Genomic DNA, 26,117 nt, shown 5'->3' on the forward strand with positions numbered 1-26,117 from the left:
CAGATACGAAAGCCAGTGGAGCCACGCCCCACAAAAACGCGCAAATACCAAAACCAGCAGAGCCACGCCGACCCACGTGCGCGCAGATACCAAAGCCAGCGGAGCCATGCCCCACACAAGCGCGCACAGATACCCAAGCCAGCGGAGCCACGCCCCACACAAGCGCGTGCAAATACCAAAGCCAGCGGAGCCATGCCCCACACAAGCGCGTGCCAATACCAAAGCCAGCGGAGCCACGCCCCACAAAAGCACTTGCAGATATCAAAGCCAACAGAGCCACGCCCCACACAAACGCGCAGATACCAAAACCAGCAGAGCCACGCTGACACACATGCGCGCAGATACCAAAGCCAGCGGAGCCATGCCCCACACAAGCGCGCACAGATACCCAAGCCAGTGGAGCCACGTCGCACACAAGCGCATGCAAATACCAAAGCCAGCCGAGCCATGCCCCACACAAGCACGCACAGATACCCAAGCCAGCGGAGCCACGCTGACACAAGCGCGTACAGATACCAAAGCCAACAGAGCCACACCCCACACAAACACGCACAGATACCTAAGCCAGCGGAGCCACGCCCAACACAAGCGTGCGCAGATACCCAAGCCAGTGGAGCCACGCCCTGCAAAAGCGCGCAGATACCAAAACCAGCAGAGCCACGCCCAACACACACGTGCGCAGATACCAAGACCAGCAGAGCCACGCCCCACACAAGCGCGTGCAGATGCCAATGCCAGTGGAGCCACATACCACACAAGCATGCACAGATACCCAAGCCAGCGGAGCCATGCCCCACACAAGCACGCGTGGATACCACAGCCAATGGAGCCACACCCCACACAAACGCGCACAGATAACCAAGCCAGCAGAGCCACGGCCAACACAAGCGCACGCAGATACCCAAGCCAGTGGAGCCACGCCCTGCAAAAGCACACAGATACCCAAACCAGCAGAGCCACACCCGGCACACGTGCACGCAGATACCAAAGCCAGCGGAGCCACGCCCCACACAAGCGCTTGCAGATACCAAAGCCAGCGGAGCCACGCCCCACACAAGCGTGCAAAGATACCCAAGCCAGCTGAGCCACGCCCCACACAAGCGCGCGCTGATACCAAAGCCAGCGGAGCCACGCCCCACTCAAGCGCGCAAAGATACCAAAGCCAGCGGGGCCACGCCCCACAAAAGCGTGCAGATATCAATACCAGCAGAGCCCCACCCGACACACGTGCGCACAGGGGCAGGGAGCATGGAAGTGGGTGTGTGTGTGTATATCTGTGGTAGGGTGGCCGGATTTAAAAAGTAAAAAACCTGGAATGGGCAACTAACATAAAAGTAGGACTACCTCTTGAAAGTGGCTGTCAAGGCACTACACTGCTGTAGCGTTTGGAGGAGAAGGAATTAAGTGTTATTGGTGGAATAAACACATATTATAATTAATTTGCCACAAACTGCCATCTTAACTCATAAAATGCAGCATTTCTTCTGTGTGAGATTGTGCATTCCTGCCTGCCAGCTATGAATACCTTCTACCAAAAACCGGGAGCACTGCAGTTTCCAATGGGAACATAATCTCGAGAAAGGGGGAGAGAGCACCCAATTCCAGGCCAGTCCCGACAAAACCGGGGTGTCTGGTCACCCTGATCTGTGTGGGCACCGCACAATGTGTGTGGCAGGGAACAGAGGGACTCAAAGGGGTGGGGGGGTTTGGGTGGTGAAACCCCCTCAATGTAAAGGAAATCCAGTTAGCACAGGAGAAGGCGAGGGCAGGTGGGGCAGTGCCCACCTGCAGGGGTTGGTGGGCAAAAAAACCTGAAATCGGCATAGTCCCGATGACCCGATCAGTGAAGGCCGCTCCAAATTGGCCTAAAAAAAAGTTTTTACGGGTGCAGCCTTCAACGAATGCACTTTAGCCATTGAACGGAATGGCCTGCCTCACACAGACGCACTAATAGCAACTTGCCTGCTCCCGCTGCACCCATGACCCCACGTTTTCGCTTGCATGTCCCAAAGCGCCAAGAGGCCCTGCAAAAGGCTGGAGCTGCAATTCATCAAGACCCAGTAGCATAAAATAGCATAGCGCTTAGAGAAGGGTACACTTAGCGGTTGAGCTAGCACGCTGCATTTCAGATTCCTTCCTCATTACCCCTGGCAGCGGACCAGTGCAACACACTTTGGGAAAAGCCTCGGCACCGCAAGACCACCACCGTGGTGACTGGCACAGTGTGAAAGCGGAGTCACACAGTGTGACCTCCAGTGTGACCTTGAAGGCAGCCCCCCGTGGACATTGCTCTTATTGCAGGAGGATCTGAGGTATTTTTCTTCATTTTAGTGCTACCATGAAGAAGACAGGGGAGTTGAGATGCCTGAACTGGAGCTCCAAGAAGGTGCAGGAGTTGATGAGGATGCTGGTGAAGGAGAAGAAGAAAAGGTACACTTATTTATTTATTTGCATTTGTATCGCGCACTTGCAGCCCATGGACATCGAGGTGCTGTTACAAGAATATGTAAGAAGTTTGACATACAGGTTGAGGCGCCTTTAGACTTCTAGCATAATTGCAACATAGTATGAGAGGTACATAAATGCAGAATGATAAAGAACAATATGTTGGTTCAACCTAAGAAGGGTGGTACCAGTTTACAACTAGTTAGTTGAAGAGTTTAGTTTTGATGGCTTTCCGGAAAACTTGGTGGGATTCGATCTGTCTCAGGTGAGGAGGGAGTGCGTTCCAGTGTGTGGCGGCCAGTGTGGGAAAGCTGGAGCCGCCTGCACGAGCTTTACAGATTTTAGGTGTGAGTATCGTGTTAGAGTAGCCCTTTCTGAGGGGTCTTGAGGCAGTATGCCTCGTGATTCTTTGAGCTAGGTATGGGGGTGTGAGCTCATGGAGGCATTTGTGGGTGATGGCAAGAGTTTTAAAGACAATTCTCTCTTTGACTGGGAGCCAATGGACCTCTCTTCTCACTTCAGTGATATGGTCTCTTCTGGATGTTCCAGTGGCTGCCCTGAGTGTGTTGTTTTGCACCAGCTGGAGTTTGTTGAGGTTTTTTTGGGATGTCCCAATGAGGAGAGCATTGCAATAATCCAACCTAGAGCCAATTATCGCCCTTGCAATAGTAAGGCAGTTATCACGGGATAGGAAGGGTCTAGCTGCGTTTAGCACTTTGGTGTAGTACGCAGATGACGAGGCAATGGTGTTAACCTGCCTGTCCATGGTCAGGTCGGCATCCAAGTAGACTCCCAGGGTCTTGACATTGTTAGAGACTTTGATGGGAATACTGTCAATAGAGAAGGATGAGTACTGCTCATCGAGGTTGCCCAAGGTGGTGGGTGATCCTATGAGCAGGAGCTCAGTTTTTTCGCTATTGAGGCAGAGCCAATTGTCTGCCATCCAGGATTGTATGGTGGGGTAAATGGACGTGAGTGTGGTAAGATCGGCGTTATAGTCCCCTGTGAGTGGAATAAGCACCTGCGTATCATCAGCATAGTTGGTGTATGAGATGTGCATTGCGTCAAGGATGCTGAACAGGGGTCTTGTAAAGAGGTTGTAGAGGGTGGGTGCGATGCACGAACCTTGTGGGACGCCACATTTAATGTGACTAGGGGTGGCACAGGCAGTGTCGGAGAATACTTTCATGACTCTCTGCTGGAGAAAGGAGGTGATCCATTCACATGCCTTTGGGGAGAAGTTGGCCTCAGTAGCTAAATGGCGACTCAGAGTGTTGTGATCAACCAGATCAAAAGCTGCTGACAGGTCGAGGAGCAGGAGGAGCGCAGGTTTGCCTGTGTCTCTGATATCATCCATTTGGTTCTCTAGGTCTAAGAGGGCCGTCTCAGTGCCGTGTCGAGGGCGGAAGCCGGATTGCCATAGTCCAAGAAGACGGTTCTTTTCTAAAAATTCTTGGACTTGCAGGTAGGCTGCTTTGTCAAGAATTTTTAGTAGAAATGGGATGGTGGTGATGGGCCTATAGTTCCCTGGAACCGTTGGGTCAAGGGAAGGTTTCTTGAGGATAGGGCGAACCCATGATTCCTTAAGACCAGATGGAACGTGTCCAGACTGGAAGGATGTATTTATAAATGCAGTAAGGAAAGGTGCTAGGATTTGTGCCAAGTCTTTGATGAGTTGGGCAGGACAGGCGTCTCCTTTGCAGTTAGGGGGTTTGATGGCTTTGAGCAGGGTGATCACTTCAGGTTCGGTCATATCTCTGAAGTGGAAGGTGGAGGGTGGCAGGGATATAGTCATGGGCGGTTTAGGTGAAGCGTTGTGTAAACTGGCTATGAGGTTATTGAGAGCTTTTTGGTGGCCGCGGATTTTAGTTTGGAGTAGGTTAAGTGTGTCAAGCATGGCTGACTGAATGCTATTGCACCAGTTCTCATCTTTAAGGAGAGAGGGAGGTGGCGCAGAGGGCTTTTCTAACTCCCTAAAAATAGTGAATAGTTCTTTGGAGCCGGATTTGGCGTAGTTGATCCTAGAGTTGAATGCTGAGGATTTGGCTATGATGATGTTGGTTTTATAGGAGGTGGAAATGGCTTTGAAGGCATTCCTTGTGGCTTCTGAGGGATTAGCTTTCCAGGCGGAGAGTGCAGCCCTCTTCAGTGCGCGCTGGTCAAACATATCTTTAGAAAACCAAGCATTAGAGTGTTTGATTTTCTTGGCTTTTTTTAGGGTAAGTGGAGCTATGGAGTCGACTGCTTGGGCGACAATTTCTTTGAAGGTGTTGGCTAGAGTTTCTGGGTCTTTGGAGAGGGGGGCCTGAAGGCCTGGCACCTGTAAGAAAGGAGCTAAATTGTGGGCTGTGGGTAGGCGTGAGCTCCTTGCGAGTGCTGCAGGGAGGGGGGTAATAGGTTCAGGAGGGCCTTTTTTAGTATCAATGTTGAAGTGAAGAAAGTGGTGATCAGACCAGGGGATGGGGCTGTTAGCGATCATTTGGATGGAGCAGTTATGTTGGCTGACCCAGTCAAGGGTGTGTCCTTTGATGTGGGTAGGGTCTGTGACAGATTGTGTGAAGCCCAAGGTGGTGAGGGCCTTCTTGAGGGATTTGGCCTGGGAGTCCTTAGGGTCGTTGAGCCCTAGGTTAAGATCACCCAGTAGGATGACTTGTGAGGTCTAATGAGTGGATGAGGGCGTCATGGAAGTCTGTGATAGGACCAGGAGGTCTGTAGACAATATTTAGGTTGATAGTGCAGTTGTGGGAGAAATAGATTTTTAGTGGGAGGTAGTCTGAGTTGTCGACCAATTTCCCTTCCACTTCTCTGATGGATAGACTTTCCCGGGCAATTAGGGCTACACCCCCTCCTCTCTGGGGGGCTCGATCTTTTCTGAAGATGGTGTACCCTTGTGGAATGGTGAGAGATAGTGCTGGGCCTGAGCTCTCAGTGAGACAGGTTTCAGTGATAATTAGGATATCAAGGTTGTTATTTATGATGAAGTCATTAATGTCTAAGGCATGGGCAGGTAGTGAGCGGGCGTTAACTAGTGCACACCTGAGGGTAGAATTGGTCTTAGAGGATGAGGGGGCATCATGCAGAGGGGCAGCGGAGGGCAAGGTAGCCATAGCAACATCAATAGTGGGAAGCACAACATTAGGCATAGCAGCATCAATAGTGGGCAGCACAACAATGGGCACAGCACCATCAATAGTGGGCAGGACAACATTAGGCACAGCAGCATCAGTAGTGGGCATCACAACATCATCCATAGTGGGCAGGACAACATTAGGCACAGCAGCATCAGTAGTGGGCAGCACAACATTAGACACAGCGGCATCAGTAGTGGGCAGCACAAGACCATCAATAGTGGGCAGCACAACATTAGGCACAACAGCATCAGTAGTGGGCAGCACAACAATGGGCACAGCAGCATCAATAGCGGGCAGGACAACACCATCAATAGTGGGCAGGACAAGATTAGGCACAGCAGCATCAGTAGTGGGCAGCACAACAATGGGCACAGCAGCATCAATAGTGGGCAGCACAACACCATCAGTATTGGGCAGCACAACAGTGGGCACAGCAGCATCAATAGCGGGCAGGACAACACCATCAATAGTGGGCAGGACAAGATTAGGCACAGCAGCATCAATAGTGGGCAGGACAACATTAGGCACAGCAGCATCAGTAGTGGGCAGCACAACATTAGACACAGCGGCATCAGTAGTAGGCAGCACAACACCATCAATAGTGGGCAGCACAACATTAGCCACAACAGCATCAGTAGTGGGCAGCACAACACCATCAATAGTGGGCAGCACAACATTAGGCACAACAGCATCAATAGCGGGCAGGACAACACCATCAGTAGTGGGCAGCACAACAATAGGCACAGGGGCCATGGAGGGCTTAGGCATAGACAATATAGCAACATCAGTAATGGGCAGCATGTTGTGGGGCTTGAAGGCCACAGCGGCCATGGGCGTAGTATGACCAGCCCACAGGGGGCTCAGGTGCAGGAAACGTAATGGGTCCAGCATTTCTGTTCCTAATAGTCACTTGTGCTTTTGCCTCAGGGATAGGGGGTGTGAGAGTTCGGGTCTCAGCGCAGTATAGGTCGGAATGAGTGCGAGCTGAGGATGGAGCGCATCAATAGCCTAACCTTAGGTTATGTAGGATAAGGCTAGGCGTGCGGTGTGACTGCAAATGAGAGCGGGTGTGCGATCGCAGCCGTGCATTTCTGTGGCAGGCAGAGAGGGGGACTGGTCTCCCTTGCTGGTGGCGCATAGCCGTAATGGTAGTTTTTAAAGTCTTACCTTTAAACAAAGTGCTTTGCAGCGCCTTCCGCGCCGTCGAGCAGCAGAGAGCTGCAGAGAGTGGCGAAGGCCTTATCCATTGGCCTTCGCCATGAAGCGGCCTGTTTCCTCATCCCTCAAAATGCACGACGTTCTGGCTTAAAAGCGGAACTTATCGCCTGTAAATAACGAGCCATCTGTATCCTCTAAGACAAGTATGGTAAACGCATTAAAAAAAATGAAACTAGAGGGGCGCTCGACCTTTCGAGCTTTGATTACCTTATAGCGAATGTGTGACGCAGTTGCTGCTTTCAACAATGAGTGTTGTTGTGCAGGAGAGCCTACAAGGCCCCCTAAGTAGTTTCCGCGTAGGCGGTTTCACAGTGGCGATGATGGCATTGCCGAAATGTACCTGTTGGCATCATACTGTGCCTCGCCTACTGCAACCTGTGCAGAGTGGGCATCAGCTGCATGCAGCGGGCACATGCCTGATTGGCCCCCTGCATTGACAACTTGGTCGTTGGCTCGCTGCCGAGTTGAGGTTGCATCAGTGCAGTGACAGACACCCGCCAGGTCTCGACCAGCTCGTAGAAAGCTATTCTGTGTTAATTGTTGGTCATTTGCACTGCCATTGAGGCGGCCATTTCAAAGCCCAAGTTGGCTTTAGAATCGGCTTCCTGCAAAGGGTTCTGTGTGATCATGTCGCCTGGAAAACGTCGGCAGGTAGGCAACTTTTTTTTTTGTTGACCCCTAAAATACTTTCCCCAAATATTCTAGGAGGGTGTAATTTTATACCGTAAACTCCTATCTTAGAATTTTTGGGGAAAGTGTTTGGTTTTACTGAGGGTGCCTTTTTTTGTGAAATAAAGCCCTCTGGCGGCCATTTCCCAGGCGACTTTATCACTGGGCACCCTGCAAGTAAATTCCGTCTCAGGGTAAACCCCCTTTTGAGACCATGATATTAGCTTGTTACTGGCTTGGACATTTCTGGGATCACTTTAGCTCTTGCATGTAGCTCAGGAGAGACGGGTTATCTTGACACTAGGCCATCACGTCACCCCTGGTGCCACCTGACTCGCTAGACGCCACCCGCCCCTCTCCACCGCTACCCTGTACAGCTGTGCCCCTTTGTATCCTACCCCCAGCTGTATGTCTGTTATGTTGTTACCTCTAAAAAGTGGTTCGTTATGCATCTGTAATCTTGTACACCTCTGTAAAGCGCTCAGTTGCTTCTTGAAGCTAGGTCCACTCTCAAATACCATAATAATAATAATAGAGCTGCCAGCAGCTACTGTTGGCACCCGAGGCCAGCTGGCGGCCTGCAACCATCCTTATGACATTCATTCTGGATGTTTGGAAACCTGTTTAAAGGAGAATATAGGGGACAACCAAAGCATAATGGAACATATACAATGGTAGGGTGGCCAGATAACAAAAAAAAAACGGGACAGGCCATGGACATAGAAGTAGGACTAAAGTAAATACAAATAAAATGGCAGTCCTACTTCTATGTCGCTGACCTGTTCATGGGGGGGCAGGGAGGGGCTGTGCTCACAGGCACACTCCTCTCATTGGAGGAGAGTGCTGGGAAGCGGAAGGGGGGAGAATTGGGGCTGTGAAAACCATTTCACGCCTCCATTCATGCATTAAGTCGCGCTGGGACCGGCAAAAACCGGGAACATAGCCACCAGCCACCCACCCCTGCAAACCCGGGACAGGGTTTGTAAAATTAAAAAAACTCACGGGACGAAGGGCAATTTCCTGGGACTGTCCCGGGAATACCTGGATGTCTGGTCATCCTATACAATGGACAGAAATGTGTAGTCTGCATCACATGCGTAAGTTGGATGTAGGGCACACTATGTGCACGCTCATAGTTTGCGAGAGGTAGCACCTGCCTACTGATGATGTCTGGTGCCAATGTCTGTTTTTAGCTCCTGGGCATCCCACCTTATTGGCCGTCCAAGTTTTTCTCTTCATTTATAGCAACCATTTGCAAGCCATGGTCGAACAATGACTTGTAGCAGGTGGCCATATCACAGGCTCTTCTGGCCTAATTCTGTTTATCTTAAAGGGTAGCAATCTCAAGATGTCTCGCCAGGAGCCAAATAATCAGCCAGCCTGCGCTTGTCGGCTCTCGCGTCATATTACATTAGGGTAAATGTAGACCTGCATTTATAATGTAAACACGCTACAATAACTGCACAGAAATGCAAGATGGTATGTTCTTAAAGAAGCCAGCGTTGCAGAATATGGCACGCAGTCTTTTCTGAGAGCTGCTTCATCACTGTGGGCTGCTCTCTGCTGAGGTGTGAGGAACGTGGGCAGGGCTTTCTTAGCATCACTAGCGTTCGACGGTTTCGAATTTTAATAGTAGATTTTATGTTACTTCACATGCAGATTACTGTTGTCGGACTAAATATTTGCATATTAAGGTGTCTCTGGCATACGTTGTGTACATAGAAATGTGGGGCATTAGTCAAATTATGAAACGGTGTTAAGCAGGGCTGCCTCCCCGCTGGTGACACTCTCGGTCTAAAGTTGTACCCATGTTCGTCTCCAATTTTTTAAGACACCCCTTTTCTTTGTTTTCAACATTCCTTTCAAACACCCCTTATTCCCGAAATCAAGAAGTCTGTAAATCAATTACAACACGCTTATGCTTGACATGTTCTCACCTGCACAGGACATCCAGACATCTGGGTGTATGGCTCTACTTGTCTACTCCTAGAATTGTTTCGCATGAGCATCTTCTGGATAAAATGTGCAAGCGCGTGTGCATTATAACCACACTGTTTTCAGGTCAGTTTAGACACATTGCAGACTAGCTAGAAAAACAGGCGTATGTGGTGCAGGCATTTACTGTGGAATGTACAGAAAATGAGGGGCTTGGGAGTGCTAAGGCCCCGGCCCAATGAGCTGTGATTTGTCGGGGAAAGGGGCCATTAGCACTCTCCATTTCACACTTGTCTCTGCCCTAACCGAGTAAAAAAAGAAATATGCATAAAACCAACCCTTTATCTTGATTTCACGGAGGCAAACCTCTGTGTTTTACACTTCAAAAAGCCCCCCTTTCCCCGTTTTCAGGAACAACGATGCGTACCGCCCAACAATCATAAGTGCCACCACCGGGGCTGCCTCACTCCGTCCTCGCTTGCAGATAAATAATAATAATAATAATAATAAATAATAAAATGTGCCATTACAGGTGTTCATAACATTTGTCATTAGCAAAGCTCCCTCCCCCACAGAGAAGCACAAAGAGCTTAGAGGACCCTGTGATGTGCAGTCCTTCTTCTCTGCATGGAGAGAGCGCATGATGTGGCGCTGGGCGTGGCAGCACGCGCAAGGAAAGAGCGGCGGCAGAGAAGGCGTGAAATGATTGCAGCAGGAGCCTATCAAAGTAAATACAGTCACCACACTACACTGCCTCATGCAAAGCTGTAAATAAAAACCAGTGCTGGAAATGGACATTCTTAACTGTGGGATCCCACCAGCGAGTGCGTGTAGTTGGTGAACGCAGGAGATTATTCCTACGCCACAAAAAATAAACATTCACATTTCAGGAGATAATTAACACCTGAAAATGTATCCAGGAGAGGAGTATTTCCTATGATGTTGTAAGTAAAGCATAAAAGGGGCACACCTTTTAAACATACAAAGTTTGCTTAAATATTTTCTACAGGATACAATCCTAACAAACATTGATTGATTGATATTTTATTTTTATCGCGCTCGTACATGTGTTTCAGAGCGCGACAAGGCAAGGGAGGCGTACAGGGGAGAACAAAACAGTGATCTTACTAAGCCCAGTGACATTGAGAGAGATTTCAGAGCTGGAGAGATACGATCCCAGGGCTTGAGGCCAAGGACAAGTCTCGCAGTCCTATTCTGGATTAGTTGCAGAGGGCGGAGAGTAGAGGCAGGTAGATTTAGAAAGATTGCACATATTTAGAAACATTGCACATATGCCCTGACCAGATGTTCAAGTGGTCTAGTGGGTAAGTCTCTTGACCTTCATCCTGAAGACCCGTGTTCAAGTCCTGGCTTCAAGAACAAAACCAGCAACCCCCTAAAGGGCAGTGCAGTGTTTTCCCCGATCCGGGGAGACATATTCTGCTGGATCTCGGATCCTGGAAAATCCGGCCCAATGACCAGCGCTGAATAAAACAATGAAGCACAGACAAATATAACTCATGTGAGAGGTGTCACTAAGAACGCTTATTCACAACCCCTACCCACTGAAAGGCAACGCTACGCTGTCCCTGCAAATGAAATACGCGTCAACAGGCCAAACTGGTTTAAATATATCTGTTTTACCAAGCTGGTTAAAGAAATGTGACAGAACCAGAGCTGTGTATTGCTACAGAGCAGGCCCAAATGCACTCTTCAGGGAAGAAAATCCCTCTATTAAGGTAAGTAACTGTAATAGTTTTAGCGCCGTATAGTCTAATTTCTGGGTACTGGAGTACCTGGTTGCATTCAAACACTTAGTATTGAAAGGTAAATAGAAATACCTTTTTAGTTAACACACATGACATTTAGAAACTTCAGTAGAAAATGTAAATATAAATCAGAGCCTGAATTATAGAGCTAACTCTTGAATTTTTAATTTGTCAAATCCAACAAGTTATTAGAAGTGATAGGATCAAATTCACAAAGTGTCCTCTATTAAAGCCACAGGGAGCACATTAGTTCATGTAGCATACAATGTACAGAACTTTTATCAAACATAGGAAATGCCTTACAACGACTGGCATTCTGTAAATCAGTCACAAGAATTTATACAGAAAAGTGTCACTTCACACATTCAGAATCAATAATTTAAAACAGCATAAACTTCCAGTGGAAAAGTCTCCTTTTTTTGGATGTTAGAAAAAGGGAGATGACCGATGCATTTCGGTTCAAAGAACCATCTTCAGGGTATAAACTTTCACTGTTCCTATTTCACATCAATATTCATAACACGGACCCTGTAGGGTAATAGAGTAAAGGCACTAATCAGTCTAATATCTTATTTCATAGAGTCTGTTAAAGTGATTGGGAGGATAGAAAACACTAACCTTGTTGATACAGAAGCGAGGCGTCCAGTCAAAAGCCTGCCAACTGGTGGACAAGCCAGAAGACAGAGCCAAGATGGGATGCGGCCAAAAGAGTATCTAAAATAAAGATCATAAAGGACCCATATATCAGAAACAGAAGCCAACCTAGCGGGGACAGGCTACTGGTCAATACGGAATAGTGGAAAACAGACAGATTGCCGTGTGGACGGCAGAGCTGCGCCATGGACAGAGATGTAAGTAAAGAGGATCCAGCGTGTCCAGGAAGCTGCAACAGAACCTCACGGACAAACGCATCTTTAAAGTGGGCCGAATGACGAACCCGGAGTAATCTGGTGGAAATGTAGCTGCATCAGCTAGGGATACTGGCAGGAATAAAAAGTGTGCGAGGATCTCCATGGAGTCTGGCCGCTGCAACGCGCGTCCAGACTGGGGTATGGTGTTATGAGTCGTCCTGGCAACCCCGCGCCAGGACGACGTCCATCTTGAAGTGGGCAAAGGCAGAGCTGAGTAGCCACGGCAACGTGGCAAACACTACGAGGGATAAACACTCAAAGGAGAAAATCTCCTGAGTCAGACGAACGATGGGAGCACAGCAGGGGAGCATAAACGCAGCCCACATGGGACCGCAGAGTGCTCACAAGGTGCAACAAAAGGTATGGCATGTATGCGAGTGCGCATGGGGGGACAACCACAGCTCAAAGGAACTGCGGGGTGCCCCCATGGCGCTAGAGGTTAAATACGGACAGCCACAAAATGGCCACCGTAAGAGTAATGGAATGACAGGCCAGGTAAATAATGGAAAAAAGCAGGAGGATCCTGCAGGCCAACACAGGGACACAGTCCAACGGGGCAAGGGGGCTGACACAAAAGGTGCAGTGCCAAAGAGACACAACCCGGGGCAACAATTCATGTGGCTATAAACGCCACTGGAATGGCAAAACGACTCTAGGGGCACTGTATGGGGTAGGCGAATGGAAAGCAGACGCTCACCCTCTGTGCGATCTGAAGGGCTACAGTCACTGGACAAGCGAAAATTATAGTGTTGAGTCAGGCAAACTAACGCATGGATTGATTAGAACATACACAAGATAAATAAAAACATTAGTTCCACCAATGTAGAATGAACATGAAAATTAGCAAAACAATGTACATACTAGATGTGTATACATTGGACAAAGAAATGTCAACAAGAACATAAGTAAAACATATATGGATCATAAGTAAAATATATATGAATCAACTGGGCTCAAGTCTCTTGGAGTTACACAAAGCACATAAGATCGGACTCAGTGTTCATGCCGTGGGGGCTGAGCGAATCCAAAAGTTCAATCCATAGGATTTCTCGTTGCAACAATTTCCGCTGGACATCCCCACCCCTGCTTCCCATTGTCACTTGCTCCAAGATGACACATTTCAGTTGTGCAATGGTGTGACGTGCTTCCTGAAAATGTAGAGAGACTGGGGACCTTAGACTTTTGGTTCGGATATTGGATTTATGTTCCGACCACCTTGTTTTCACTTTTCTGGTGGTCAGTCAGCATGTTCAAAGTAGGTTTAAGACAATGCAAGTTTTGCATCCTAAAAAGGTAACTCAGGTTCAACAGTTGTAAAAATGCACGATGCACTCAGCAAGATACTGCGTTCTTTTAACTCAAGCAGACATTGCTCCCAGCACATCTGCAAATAATGTGTAATTAGAGGTGGTATTTAGCAGAAGAGACATCACTTTCAGCTCAGCTTTAAATAATAGCCAGTCAAAAAGAGTCAGTTTAACAGAAGAGGTATCTCTCAGACCTCAGTATCAAAGGATTGTTAAGGACAATATTACCGACTGGCACCGAGTACAGGGGCAAAGGAGGCGACTGCTCCCTTGGTTCTTTAGCAATGGTTGCAGGAATCTCAAGTTGCCCCTATAGAATTGTTTGCCGTTTTCAGTTTCTGCTGTACTTCCCAGTGGTGGCTGGTGCATTTTGTAACTGGAGGGGTATAAGTATTTCCCTCAAATATACCCGAGTTACAGAGCATAGCAAGGGGGCCCAAACCAACCAAAAGGGGTTAGGGTGGGGGTTTTCTGCCCCAGAGAATTTTTTTTAAATGACGGCTTAAAATGCTGCATTTTACAGCACATTTTAATTTAAAAATTGGATGAAAAGCCAAACAGTTTATAATTGGTTTTGTACTTTAACTCACGAAAAAATCCAATAGATGCAAATCACCAACAGTGCACAGGAGCATTGCCCCCAACACATTTTCATGATGTCTCTGCCCACAATATATGCCCGTATAAAAACATGTTCATGCTGACTGTGCCCACACATTTCCATGTTGGCTAGACCAATATATATATGCCAGTATTCCCATATAAGAACATGCTCATGTTTGCTTTGCACCTAATGACAGTAATGATACTATATGAAACATGCCCATGCTTGTTCTGCCAATATATGGCAGCATCCCCTTGTGAGAACATACTCCAGAAGGCTTTACCATTAAAAATGCCAAGCCACAATATGAAACCATGTCGAAACTGGTTGCATCAAGATGCCAGTCTAGCCACATAATAACAGTGAACCTGCTTCCTTTATCAAAGAGCTTTGGTTAGCCCATTGGACATGAGCAAGAGGGGAACACAACTGTCAAACGGAAACCGTGTTTCCCGTTCACAGTTCAAGCCAGCCCAGGAGCCCTCCCACAAATGCAAAAAGCAGCTGAGGGAGCACTCAGTCTTTACTTTGGGCTGACTCCAACATAACGGTTGAAGGTCTCGGCAGGTCGGCGCCCCCTCACCCATTATGGGCGAGCTGCCACTGGTACATCCTCACTGAATCTATGTACCTGATCATTGTGGCTGATTAAATACTGTTGACTTTGAAGTCATGTATATGAACTGTCCTGTTGGTAGTACAGTGATTTTGAGCCCTTTAAGAGATCCAGAGACACGCCCGACAGTAGAAGGCTGCCAGAGTAGCTCAGCATGTTTAGTGATTGTTGCATAGATGTTATACATTTACAACTGGCTGTTAATTGATGACTTTTTGCAATTCCTTATAAAACAAGTGCTATCAAATGTGTTCAGCACGGGTATGTGTTGGGCTGGTCGCTTGCCTAGCAGCGTGGGAGTGGGGGAATTTCCCCGTTGTTCAAATCAAAAGTTGGCACCCATGAACCTACAGTTTAGTTTCCTAATACCTGCTGCCAGCACAAAAGAAGCAACAGTTTGACAAGCATATACATCTTTATAAATATAACGTGATACAACACAAAGGAAGAGGCACAAAAATCACAGGCTATGATAGCCAAACAAAAAAAATCAACACAGTTTACAGAAAATTAGTTTAAAAACCATGTTTCCTTTTGGAAAATGGAAATGTCTTTTTTGTTTTTTTCTGGGGTTTTTTGTCCGTATCCAGAATGTATCCTTTTTCCTTCTTTGAAACTGTCTGTCCTCTGCATTCCTATACAGGGTGCAGGGCTTTAAGTGGGCCGGGGCCTGCCGGGGCTGGGCCCCGGCAGGCTCCGAAATTTCGTTTTGAGGCGGGGCACTGCCAGGGCCCACTAATCTCCCCTGGCAGCCCCGGCCACTACACGAAAAGGCATTTTTTTCTACAGCCTGAAGCTCTCGCTCGTGTGCGAGAGCTTCAGGCTTCAGAAAAAAATGGCTTTCAGCCATAATGGTGGCGCCGCACCTGCGAGGCATCCCTTTAATCAAGTGATGCACGTGGGCCGGCGCCACCATTATGGAGAAAACGTGAGGCCGCTGGAAGCAGAGGCCTTGCTTGCTAAATACTGAAGCTCCCGCGGATTCGCGGGAGTTTCAGTTTTTAGGAAAAAGGCCTCTGCTTCCAGTGGCCTCACCCTTTCAGCCTTAATGGTGACGCTGCCCCTCCCCAGCTAGCGAGGGGCAGCACCACCATTAGGCTGAATAGGCGAGGCGCTGTCCCCTGCCAGGCAAGCCTATACAAAATAAATGCCGAGATTAGCACCCTCTCCCCATAGGGGAGAGGGTGCTAATCTCTACAAAAGGCTGCCTGGCAGGGGTGCCAGTAGCCCATTGAGCCGGGGCTCGCCAAGGGGGCGTGGCCTAACGGGCCATCAAGACCCCTGCTGTTAGGCCACGCCCCCTCGATGAGCCCCTGCTCGATTTGTAGTGCCACTTAAGGCACTGACAGGGTGGGTTGTATTTTGTAGTGTGCTAGAACAGTCTGTTATGATAAAAATAAAGTAGATATTGTTATACAACCATGACTGGTCAGTCCCTTTTATCATTAGGTAATCATGGTATTTTCGCTGTGTTGCAACTAACCAACGATCCACGACCTTGCAGAGATAAGCCTGCTGTTCCGTCCACGTTACCACAATTGGACAAAGAGGTTTATAATTTGCTTGTGTTTTCAATCTGATCGGATCCCTTCTGGTGTACTAGAGGTGTGGGGCTGATTGATCGTTTAGAAACCGATATTCATCCCTGGACCACTGGTGCCCCGGAAGTTGATTCATCACAAGCACGTGCCACCCCAGGCCACTCCCTGGACACGTCACTGGGTATTGGTCCCTCCGCCGGGAGAAAGCAACTCGAGAGTCACTAACACCACAAAGGCTGCACTGCTGGATGCTTGGCCTGGTATTACTTGCTTACAAATATGGTTTATAGTGATATTTTCGAATGGCATATTTTCGAATGCCATCATGTCGACGCAATTTTGCCAAAAAAAAATGTTTTCAAATGTTTTTTTTTTGTGTTTAAAATGGGGGGGGGGTTCCCCAATCCCCCATCATTTTTTTAACACTTTTTGTAACTTACAAAACTAAAAACATAAAATAAAATAAAAATATTTGAAACATTTTTTTTCTGCTATATGTTCGACATAATGGTGTTTCGAAAATATGACAGGATACCTACAAATATCTAGCATGCTCCTGTATATTTTTCAAATTAAAAAAAAATAAAATGAAGCTCCCCGTTTGGTTTTGCTTACAATTCCAACTTCTCGGTTATAAGGTAAAACTATTTCCTCAAACAGAAAATCACCAGTTGAACTCTGAACGATAGAATGTATGTTCTGTTTTTGCGGGAATGGAACATTTACTCACATGATGCATAATAAACTAGACACCACCATAAAACCATGAATAACAGCGAATCAATATGCTCAGCCAGTCCTGGCTCCCATCACATTGCATTCAGGTATTTCTGCGTTTGTGGTGGGCATATGCAACTATAAACACAGACACGAGTACTGAATGATGTGTGTAAAAAAAAAAGCTCTGTTTGCAAGAACAGCACAACCCTTACTCGGGACACTTTGAGACCTTTAATTCAGCATATTTTTGATAAAATTGGTTTAACTGCAGCAATTTCGGTGGGTTGGGCCTTCATTTCCATTCCTACGCAGTATGGGAATGTTTGGTAAACATGATGAAGTACTGTAGAGCATTTTAATGTCAAACCTCCAAAGGGATTGCTTTGAAATCCAGGCACACATTGTCCTGCCCCTTTTATGCACATTGTCACGCCCCTTTTATGCTTACCCTTACGTGGTTGGGGAAGATCAGCCTTTTCTGTGATGTCACTTCCATCTCAATCAAAGGGTGTGCTTCAGGACAACGCCCCCTCCGCCCAACATAGAAAATCTACAAGTTAAACCCCATCCACAGAATAGTAGTGCAACTCCTGCCAGAACACCTTGCAAACACCAATGTAGGTTCTTGCAAAGCCAAAGATCAGATGGGAAAATGAGTGCACTCTGCAGTCAGAACACTTGGGATCACAGGCAGGCCTCCCCACTTGACCAGCAGTGTCATCCCGGGCAAATCGCCTGTCCTAAATGGGCCTTATTTTCTTGGGCTGCCCACACTAGAATCAATGAGAGGAGATTTTCCTGTATGTGCACTGCACGCCATACTTCACTCATGCATTGTTTAATAGGCTATAGTGGTGGCTCCATAGATGATTATATTAATAATAATGAACACTAGCCCTGAGCTTGCTCATTGCTACTTGAACCCCGCCATCTTGTTTCAGCCGTGGTTCTCTCCTAACAGGAAAGTTAAATAAAGTCTGTTATGTTATTTGGTTTCACGCAGCGCCCTGCTGCTGGTGTGCATGTCTCACAGCCAGGGCTTTAAGTGGGCCAGGGCTAGCCGGGCCGAGTCCTGGCAGTCTCCGAAAAGAGCTCCTGAGCCGGGGCCCACCCCCGACTAGCCCCAGCCTCAACGACTCCTCCATCAGGCAGCTTGTGTAGCCGACGCACTGCAGTTACACAGGCTGTCTGCAGGTGTCAGCACTTCAGATGTACTGACACCTGCAAGCAGCCTGTGTAACCGTGCAGCGCTTCGACTACACGGGCTGCTTGGTATCTCTGTACTCAGAAACAGGAGGAGGGCTGGACTGCCCAGCTCTCCTTTTGTTTCTGAGTAAAAGGTCATCAAGCAGCCTGAAGCCAAGGGACTTCAGGCTGCTTGCTGATTTAACTCGAAAACAAAAGGAGAGCTGGGCAGTCCAGCCCTCCTCCTGAGTACAGAGACATCAGCAGCAGGGTGACCTTGCATTCAAGGAGCCGGTGGTTCAAGTGTTGCCTGCCACCGCCTCCTTTGAGGAAAGGACTGTTTGCTGTGTGTGAGCTGGGGCACACTGGGGTCACACGTTTGGTGCGCCCAGGCCCATCTTTTGTTTAAAAGGAGGGGCTGGGCACATATCAAAGGTAATAATGGCAGTGCACGCCAGCTCTACTTCTATCACCAGCACCCCCCAAGCTTAGGCGGGGGGGCACTCCGTATTGGGCGGGGTCCAAGTAGGCCATGCCCCCTAAGGAGAGCCCCCCCTTGATTTCTAATCCCACTTAGTGCACTGCTCACAGATCTATGAGAGTTGAACAAGAAGGGGGTTTGGTTTGAGTAGTAGAAATGGAAGAGAATTGCAAGGTAGCTATGCTGTTGTTTTGGTGTGAAGGTTGGAGGTGCCCAGTTTCTGCTTGCAGATGTATTTCTGGGGGATTTGTGTGAAGGACACTTGGTAGATCTATATCCAGCGGGGTGCCTCATGTGCACACAGTGCGAGTGGGTGCTGGATCGAACTGCGTAATACAATTTGGTGGGAGAAGAGTAGAGTTGATGCGTTTAGTGTGTGTGTTGGGAGGGATGTTTAATTGCGTGTTTGAGTGGGCAAGTGTGCGTATTATGAGGTGTGAATGAAGCAGACTTTGAGTGTGTTAGTGAGCAGAGCAGGCATCGGAAGTCCTGATGGGAATTTCAAGTATCTTATCCGGTATAGCCATGTGCACCGTAGAACAGAGCCACTGTGGTGACAGTTGTGTGGGCCTCTGGCAGTGGGCCCAAATACTGCAGCGGGCAGCACCCAACACAAAATCACAGCAGAGCAAAACAAGGATGGAAGGGGCCCAGAGTCAGCGATGAGTGAACACCCCGAGAGCAAATCAGAGGCGAGAAATAGCAGTGGGGAACTACAGTCTTGTACTGCAATGCTTCGTAGGCAGGAGCTTAACTAGAGCAAGTGTCTCGATGGTGTAGGTTGATCGCCAGCAGGTTTACTCTTCTACCCAGCTGCTGCGTGGGATATGCTTGCAACCTACTTCACATCTCTTCCAACAACCAGGGCATATGGGGGCCTCCTACTGCTCCCACGCCTGCCTGTGGAATGTCCCCCTAGGAGGTAAGCTTTGGTTGAAATGGTTGGCAACGTTTGGGAGCAGTGCGCCTCTACTTTTTAAAATTAAGTTTTACTATTTGTAACAGTTTATTGAGAGATCACCCTCAACACAGGGAGTTCCTTCCCGCCCCGTTCAAGGTGTCACGCAACAAACTATTTAACAGATTCTTTTATTTAGCCCTACTGCAGACGCATATCATGCCTCTTGGATCCCTCTCCCCTGAGCTAAGAATGAGCCAAGAACCAGGCCGGTGTGCGGGAAGTATATCAGTATTTATTTGAATAAAAGTCATAGACGTCAGCAGGAAAATGTGAAACATCACTTTATCCGTGGCAAAACACAATCAACTTCTCTCAGCATAAATAAATCCCAAAAGTGAGATGAAAAGAACACAATCACAATTCTTCACTTTCTGCAAATTTCACTTCCAGAAATAATTAAACGGATCAGTAATCAAAACAATTATGTAGTTTTGTGCGAGTTTGATTTTCCTGCGGGCTTAAGAGGCAAGCAGTAGGATTTCAAGATTGGTACCAATACATATGGCAATTAGGATTTCACCCACACTTTTGGTTTAAAATAAACACAGAGGGATTTAGACGTTTGTTTTTCAGACCCCCCCCCCCTCTACTTTGGTCTGTGTGGGGAAGCTGGACAGAAAAATTCGAATGATTTGGGGAATTTCGGATTTCAGACCCCCTCCACTGAAAGGCCTGTGTTGGGCAAGTTGGATAAAAAGGTTGGGCTGATTTAAGAACAAAGACACCCTTCTTCCTTAAAGAAGTCAATGTCAGCAGGACAAAAAGGATTACCCAGTTACATTATGGCTATAGTTCTCAGCGCACACTGGGAAGTGAGCTTTGTTAATTTCGACTTTTAACAAAATGCACCCCGTAGTGTTCTGCCAAATGGGGAATTAATTAAATTAATATTTGTAGTTAAATAAGCTAAGGATCTACACAGTCCCCTCCGCCCCCCGCCCACTATAAAGGGAAATGATTCAAGGCAAGCAGACTCCACCACCTTTTGGTTTCCCAGGGCTCAGTTCTACTTACAGTGAAAGCCTCTGTTTAAAGTTAAGGAAAGCCAGCTGCTTCACAGGACACCGTGGAAGGATAGTGCTGGGGTCTGGTCACGCTACTCTCAAAGATGGCCTCCCGCTCTCCACCATAGGACCCAGTCTGCTTTGAGGCCTTCCAAGAAATAGACATCCCCACCCAAAGGCACTCTCAGCAATCTCCTTTGGTGTTTCCTTACAGCTGTCAGAAGATAAGTTTCATCAGCCCTTTCTGTCTCTCTGTCTTTTTGTTCCTGTGTCTCTGTGTGTCCCCTCCTTCTAGTGCAGTCCCCCTTATATAGCAACGATGACACCATCAATTTTACAATCTTGGGGAAGTACCCTGCAATAATTCTAGCAACTAGGATTGGACCATTACCCTTCTCTGTCCTCCCAAACCCAGCCTCCAAGTCAGAATTGTTTTAGGGTTCTGGAGCAACATATGGCAGTTCCCATTTGTAATCACCATTTGTTCTCCTTTCAAATTTTTGGCAAAACTAGTTATGGATCACGACTTCATAATGTTACTAGCCACTGCCATAATATACATATTTTCTGATTCAGCTAATCATGGGGAATTAGATAAGCTGACCACCAGGTGCGTACCGTACCATGTAGCACATCCATGTGGCACCTAGCTGCTGTTTCCATAACAGTTATGAATATGTAAGTTATTACCAATATCCCTAATTTTATTCTCCACGCGCTCACCAACTTTTACATTTGGAACATATTCAGTTCAGCCCTTCTCCTGTCTTCAGGCCTAAATGATAATATGCCTTTTTAAATTAATTGTTAATTCTTCATGTGGGACAAATGGCCCTTCTCCTGCCTTCAGGCCTAAGTGATAATAGTCCTTTAAAATTAATTGTGAATTCTCATGTGGGACAAATGGGCCTTCTCCTGCCTTCCGGCCATTTGTTATCACTGGATCTGCCTGTACACAGAGCTTTTTTGTATCAGTCTCTTTGTGTTGGAAGCTTGCTCTTTGAAGTTGTTGCCCTCACTTTCACACATATTGGCCATGCTCCAAACAAGGGGAACTTCTCCTGCAGAGTCAATGCATTCAGAGCCTGCAGGTCTAGAGAACTGAATTTTCAACACCTTTAGCAGGACATGTTATTGCAGTTGGTAATTAGATGGGAGATGTAACATCCAGACTGTCAGTGGGAGATTTCCTTATGAAGTTTCCCACAGCCAGCAAAAGTGTCTGTCTTGGGCTGACATTTTTCCATGAAAACAAAGTGGCTTTTAAAATGTCACTGGAGTTTTGTATGTGACATAATATCAATTTTTCGGTTTGCAGTGATACCTTTTCACATTTAAACTGCTTTTATTTGCAGACTGTCACTGTTTGAAAATCCAGTTTTCCATGTGAAAGGGAACTTTGATTCCTCCTTCTTTTGTAAATTAAAATGCTGCTTTTCCTTTGGTAATGACAGGTAGGCCCCTTTCCCACATGGCTCTTCAATTTCACTTGAATAAAACAAAGGTCAATACGTTTTTGTTTCTGTGTTTAAGATCCTGCTGTTAATGTGAAAGGGACTTCTGTTTGGGGCCTTTGAATGCACCCCTTATGTTCCTATACTTTTATTTAGAAAAGAAACCGTTTTGAAATGGTTTCATTAAAAAAATGTGTAGCAAACAGTTGAAACTTTCACTTCAGTGCACTGCACTGAACGTTCCCTTAAACAGCAGGTGCAATTGTTTGAGGGTTTGTATTGTGTGTGGGAGGGGGTGTGGTGATGGGGTTTGTGGGGAGCAGGCCAAGCCAGCAGGGAACATAGTTCCACCACTTCTTTTCATGCATTTCGGCCACTGGAGGTAAGCCAACTAGGAGCTCTGTTTGCTGCCCCCATCCTATGAAAGGAGGGCACGAGACATCTCAATGTTACACATTTTATCAGCCTCAGAAGGATGACATTGATTGCAGGCTCGTCCAAGTTAAAAACAGGTGAATTCAACTTGCAGACAGATATTTTCAGCAGTTGCATCAAAGGTTATAATCTATAATCTGTGCGTTTACCTACTGAGCACATTAAAAAATGAATGTCTGTGCAGGTAACATGTAACTCTGGAGGGGAAAGTGGAGTAAAAGTAAACAGTGATAGATGCAAGTCTTTGAATTAACCATTACCACTGTCATTGCTTTGGGAAAGCTTCCATGCCATAATCCTTTCCACATCTGTGCCGTAGCAGAAGGGGAATAGCTCCAGAAATAATATGCTAAGTCCTGCCACAAAAGGTGGAGGTCAGTGCCAACTGCTTGTCCACGTCGCCTCTGCACTGGAACACAGACTACCCCAACTATTTGTAGGACTTGTGGTCTAGCAGTTTGGGAAGAACAGCCCACACTAGTGGCAGAACCGGCATTGATATGCAAATAGCGGTATAGGATGCTCAGCAGAGCAATGCCAGTGGCTGTCATCGACTGAAAGCCTCACATCCATCCATTTTTAGTTTTGACAATGCACCTTTAAGCTGAAACTATTGCATTGGAGTACAGATAGGTGAAAGATGGGATTGTGTGCAGGGAGAAACAGCCTGTGGTGCGTGTTTGGTAACTTATTCACCCATGGACCGTTCATGGCCATGGCAATTCCTATGGCCTTTCCCACCCACTACTTGCCCCTATCCGCTCAGAACACGCCATCCTGGGATCTCTATGGGCTAGCCCTATCACACAGTAACATCAAACGCTGTGCTGTGTAGGGCCTGCCTATGTTATTCCTAAGCCGTTTTCGGAGAGTTGCTGGTGTAATTGCCACTTTAGATGAGCTCCTTGCGTAATGAAAATGTCTTCACCAAGTGTGTCTTGGGCCACTTGATGTACAAGAAATATGTATGTCCTCACAGCTAACAGTTTTGACTTACATATAGGTATTAGATAGCGATTTGCTAGGCAATGGCATCATATGCCCAGGTACCAACACAATTTTCCGGCTATTGCCACCTTATTGCCACGCAGTGCCTGGAAAATGCCTATCCCATGCGTACCAAAAAGCCAAAGCTATTGAATATGCCAGTACATGTCGGTTTTGGTTTGTCTCCCTAAGTGACAGTGTATATGCTCAGATCTGGGTGCTGTGCTTGCTTCGCCTAGGGAATCAAGCTTCATCTCACTGACTAGGTCCAACTAGGCCATACCTGAAAAGGTCAAGGCTAGGATGCAAGAATAGACTACCTGACGCTCTTCCTCACATGCACAGCTTTGCGACCTGAGCAGAATGTCTCCTTGTCTGTGTGGGAGCCTGCACTGCCAGCAGCTGCATGACTCAGAGTGGCAAGCACGCAACTGATAACCTCATAGTGTTTGAGTAGCTGTCGACATAAAGGGACACATTTTCAAACCTTTTTTTGGGCACGTGTGAAGCCGCTCTAGAGCACCTCCTAACTTGCACCGAAAAAGTAGCCGCCCAATCCCAAGAGGACATCTGAGTGAGGGCATCTTAGATGCGCTGTTTAAATTGCCTTTTTTCCACCCTTTGCACATTTATGCAAAAGGTGGCGTTTGCGGGCATTTAAAAGAGGGTGTGCTGTTAAATGCCTTGAAAGGAGAGTCCTCAGTCTGGGCCCTTTGATACAGGTGCAGGGGGAGGCACAAATGATGGCAGAGTCCTTTTTGATCTGCTCATGATTTGTTATTTAAGTGCGACAGCCTTGGCTTAAACCGCGGTTGTCAAACTAGCATTTCTACCCCCTAAACAGGGAAAGAAATGCTTTTTTTCTTTGGTCATTTCACTAAGACATGCCCTTTAACAGCCTGTCCCTTGGTGGTGCCGGTGGTGCAGGGAGCCTGTTGTACAGTATTGTAATTGTTTATTCATTTATAGTGCGCACCGGGCCCGTGGGCATCTGGGCGGAGAGCAGGTTACAAGGTTACATATGACAGGACATCAAGATACATCAATATACAATAAGCAATAATACAATATACAATCAGCAATAAGCAGATATATGCAGATATACAGATATGTACAGGATCATGTGGCAAGGGGGCTGGACAGTGCCTCCTTGTGCTACAGTCCAGCCCCTTCTGCAATGCTCACGCCACCTTTGTGAATAAGGCGACCTGAGTTCTCTGCACTCGATTCCTTTGGCTCATACATGAGAATCTGGCCTTCAGTAGGCAAGCAGAATGGATCATCTGTATTTTGGAACCTGTCTGGAAACCTATATAATGAAACTCCAGGGGGTGTAGGCTGCTCCTACAAACACACCCGACAGAAATGTGCCACCACCCCACCTGCAGCGCTGGCTCTCCCAGATAGATTATCCTGGCGCCAGGCCTAGTACAAAAGTGGTACGAAACACAGCGTGAGAATGTTTGCTGTGCAACTCACTTTGCAAAATGCGAAACATGGGAACTCAGATGAGAGAAAGAAAGTGAGGAATGGACAATAAGGCAGTAATATTTCTCTTGTTGTTTTTCCAGAGCTTTGCGAAATGCACACAAGAAATCCAAAGCACAGGTCCTGCACGGATAGAAATTGCAACCTACCAGGGCTCTGTGAAGAAGAAAAGCTGCCAATGTCATGAGGCTGTGGTACATGCCAGCCGCCAAAGCTAATCTCCCTTCCTGGAAGTCACGTGAACAAATTGCGTTAACTATACTGTAAATAGAAACTCTGGATCCATATTTGTATATATGTTAGAACGCTGCGTGTTCATGTAACCTAAATGCCATGACTTTAACAATTGTTGTCCACCAAGTTAAGCGCCTAGATACCTCTGGGTTCAGCGTGCTATATAAGCAAATAAACTAAACTAAATTCTTCCAGGCATTCCCACTGTACAATATCTAGCTGATGAAAAGCAATGCTTAAAATATACAGATTTTTGTTTTATTTATAACAATGAATTCATGTATCCGTTTAATGTGACATAGCATTCGATTCAAAGTTATGTTCTGCCAATATGAGCACAGAATGTATGATAGAGTGTATCCTTTGTGTTCCGTAACATAACAATGACATCTATGCAACCTTTTATACTTGGAATAAAAACACACACTTTGAGTAAAAAAGATTACAAATTCTATGAGTGCATGCCATCTCTAAAAGCCTATCCTTCTACTGTGGTGGTATTGTACAAAGGATCGTAAAAGGTATGCAGATGAGGGACACTGCTACAGGAACGCCTGGGCGAGTGTTATGCCAATAAATACTGATGGTCTCCCTTTATACAAATAACGCGGGAAAATCGATACAATGTGCACTTTGCTCTGGAGGGAAACATGAAACATTCCCAACAGATGCAACTGTGCACAGGGACATTTTGCTACACGTGTTGATGCTTGCTTTCCTCAAAGAAAAAAATGTGTGCTATCTAAACAATATATGCCAGCATTGCCCCACATTCAAGTGTATTCCCGAGTCTGGTCGCAGCCATACATGCCAACATTGCCCTAGTGAATTATATTCTCTTGCTGCCAGTGCCCAAGAAAACATGAGGCCTGTCTGAACAATATACACCTACCTGCGCTGCCCCCCATTGAAGTGTATTGCTGAGTCTGGTCACAACCATACATGCCAACATTGCCCCAGTAAATTATATTTTCATGCTGCCAGTGCCCAAGAAAACATGAGGCCTGTCTGAACAATATATG

General features: G+C 46.9%; 1 protein-coding gene across 1 annotated transcript in view; it reads left to right on the plus strand.

The window, feature by feature from the left end:
* Positions 1-25,547, plus strand: part of LOC138510550 (C-X-C motif chemokine 10-like) — a 39,049-nt gene extending 13,502 nt beyond the window's left edge. Inside the window, exons 3-4 of the mRNA XM_069626294.1 lie at positions 2,332-2,430; positions 24,945-25,547. Of these exons, the coding sequence (XP_069482395.1) occupies positions 2,332-2,430; positions 24,945-24,996 (151 nt within the window). The 3' untranslated portion in view covers positions 24,997-25,547. The remainder of the gene's footprint in view (positions 1-2,331; positions 2,431-24,944) is intronic.
* The last annotated feature ends 570 nt before the right edge of the window (positions 25,548-26,117 follow it).

The sequence above is a fragment of the Ambystoma mexicanum genome, chromosome 6p (assembly GCF_040938575.1).
Source record: "Ambystoma mexicanum isolate Mex_15411 chromosome 6p, UKY_AmexF1_1, whole genome shotgun sequence".
Classification (NCBI taxonomy): domain Eukaryota; kingdom Metazoa; phylum Chordata; class Amphibia; order Caudata; family Ambystomatidae; genus Ambystoma; species Ambystoma mexicanum.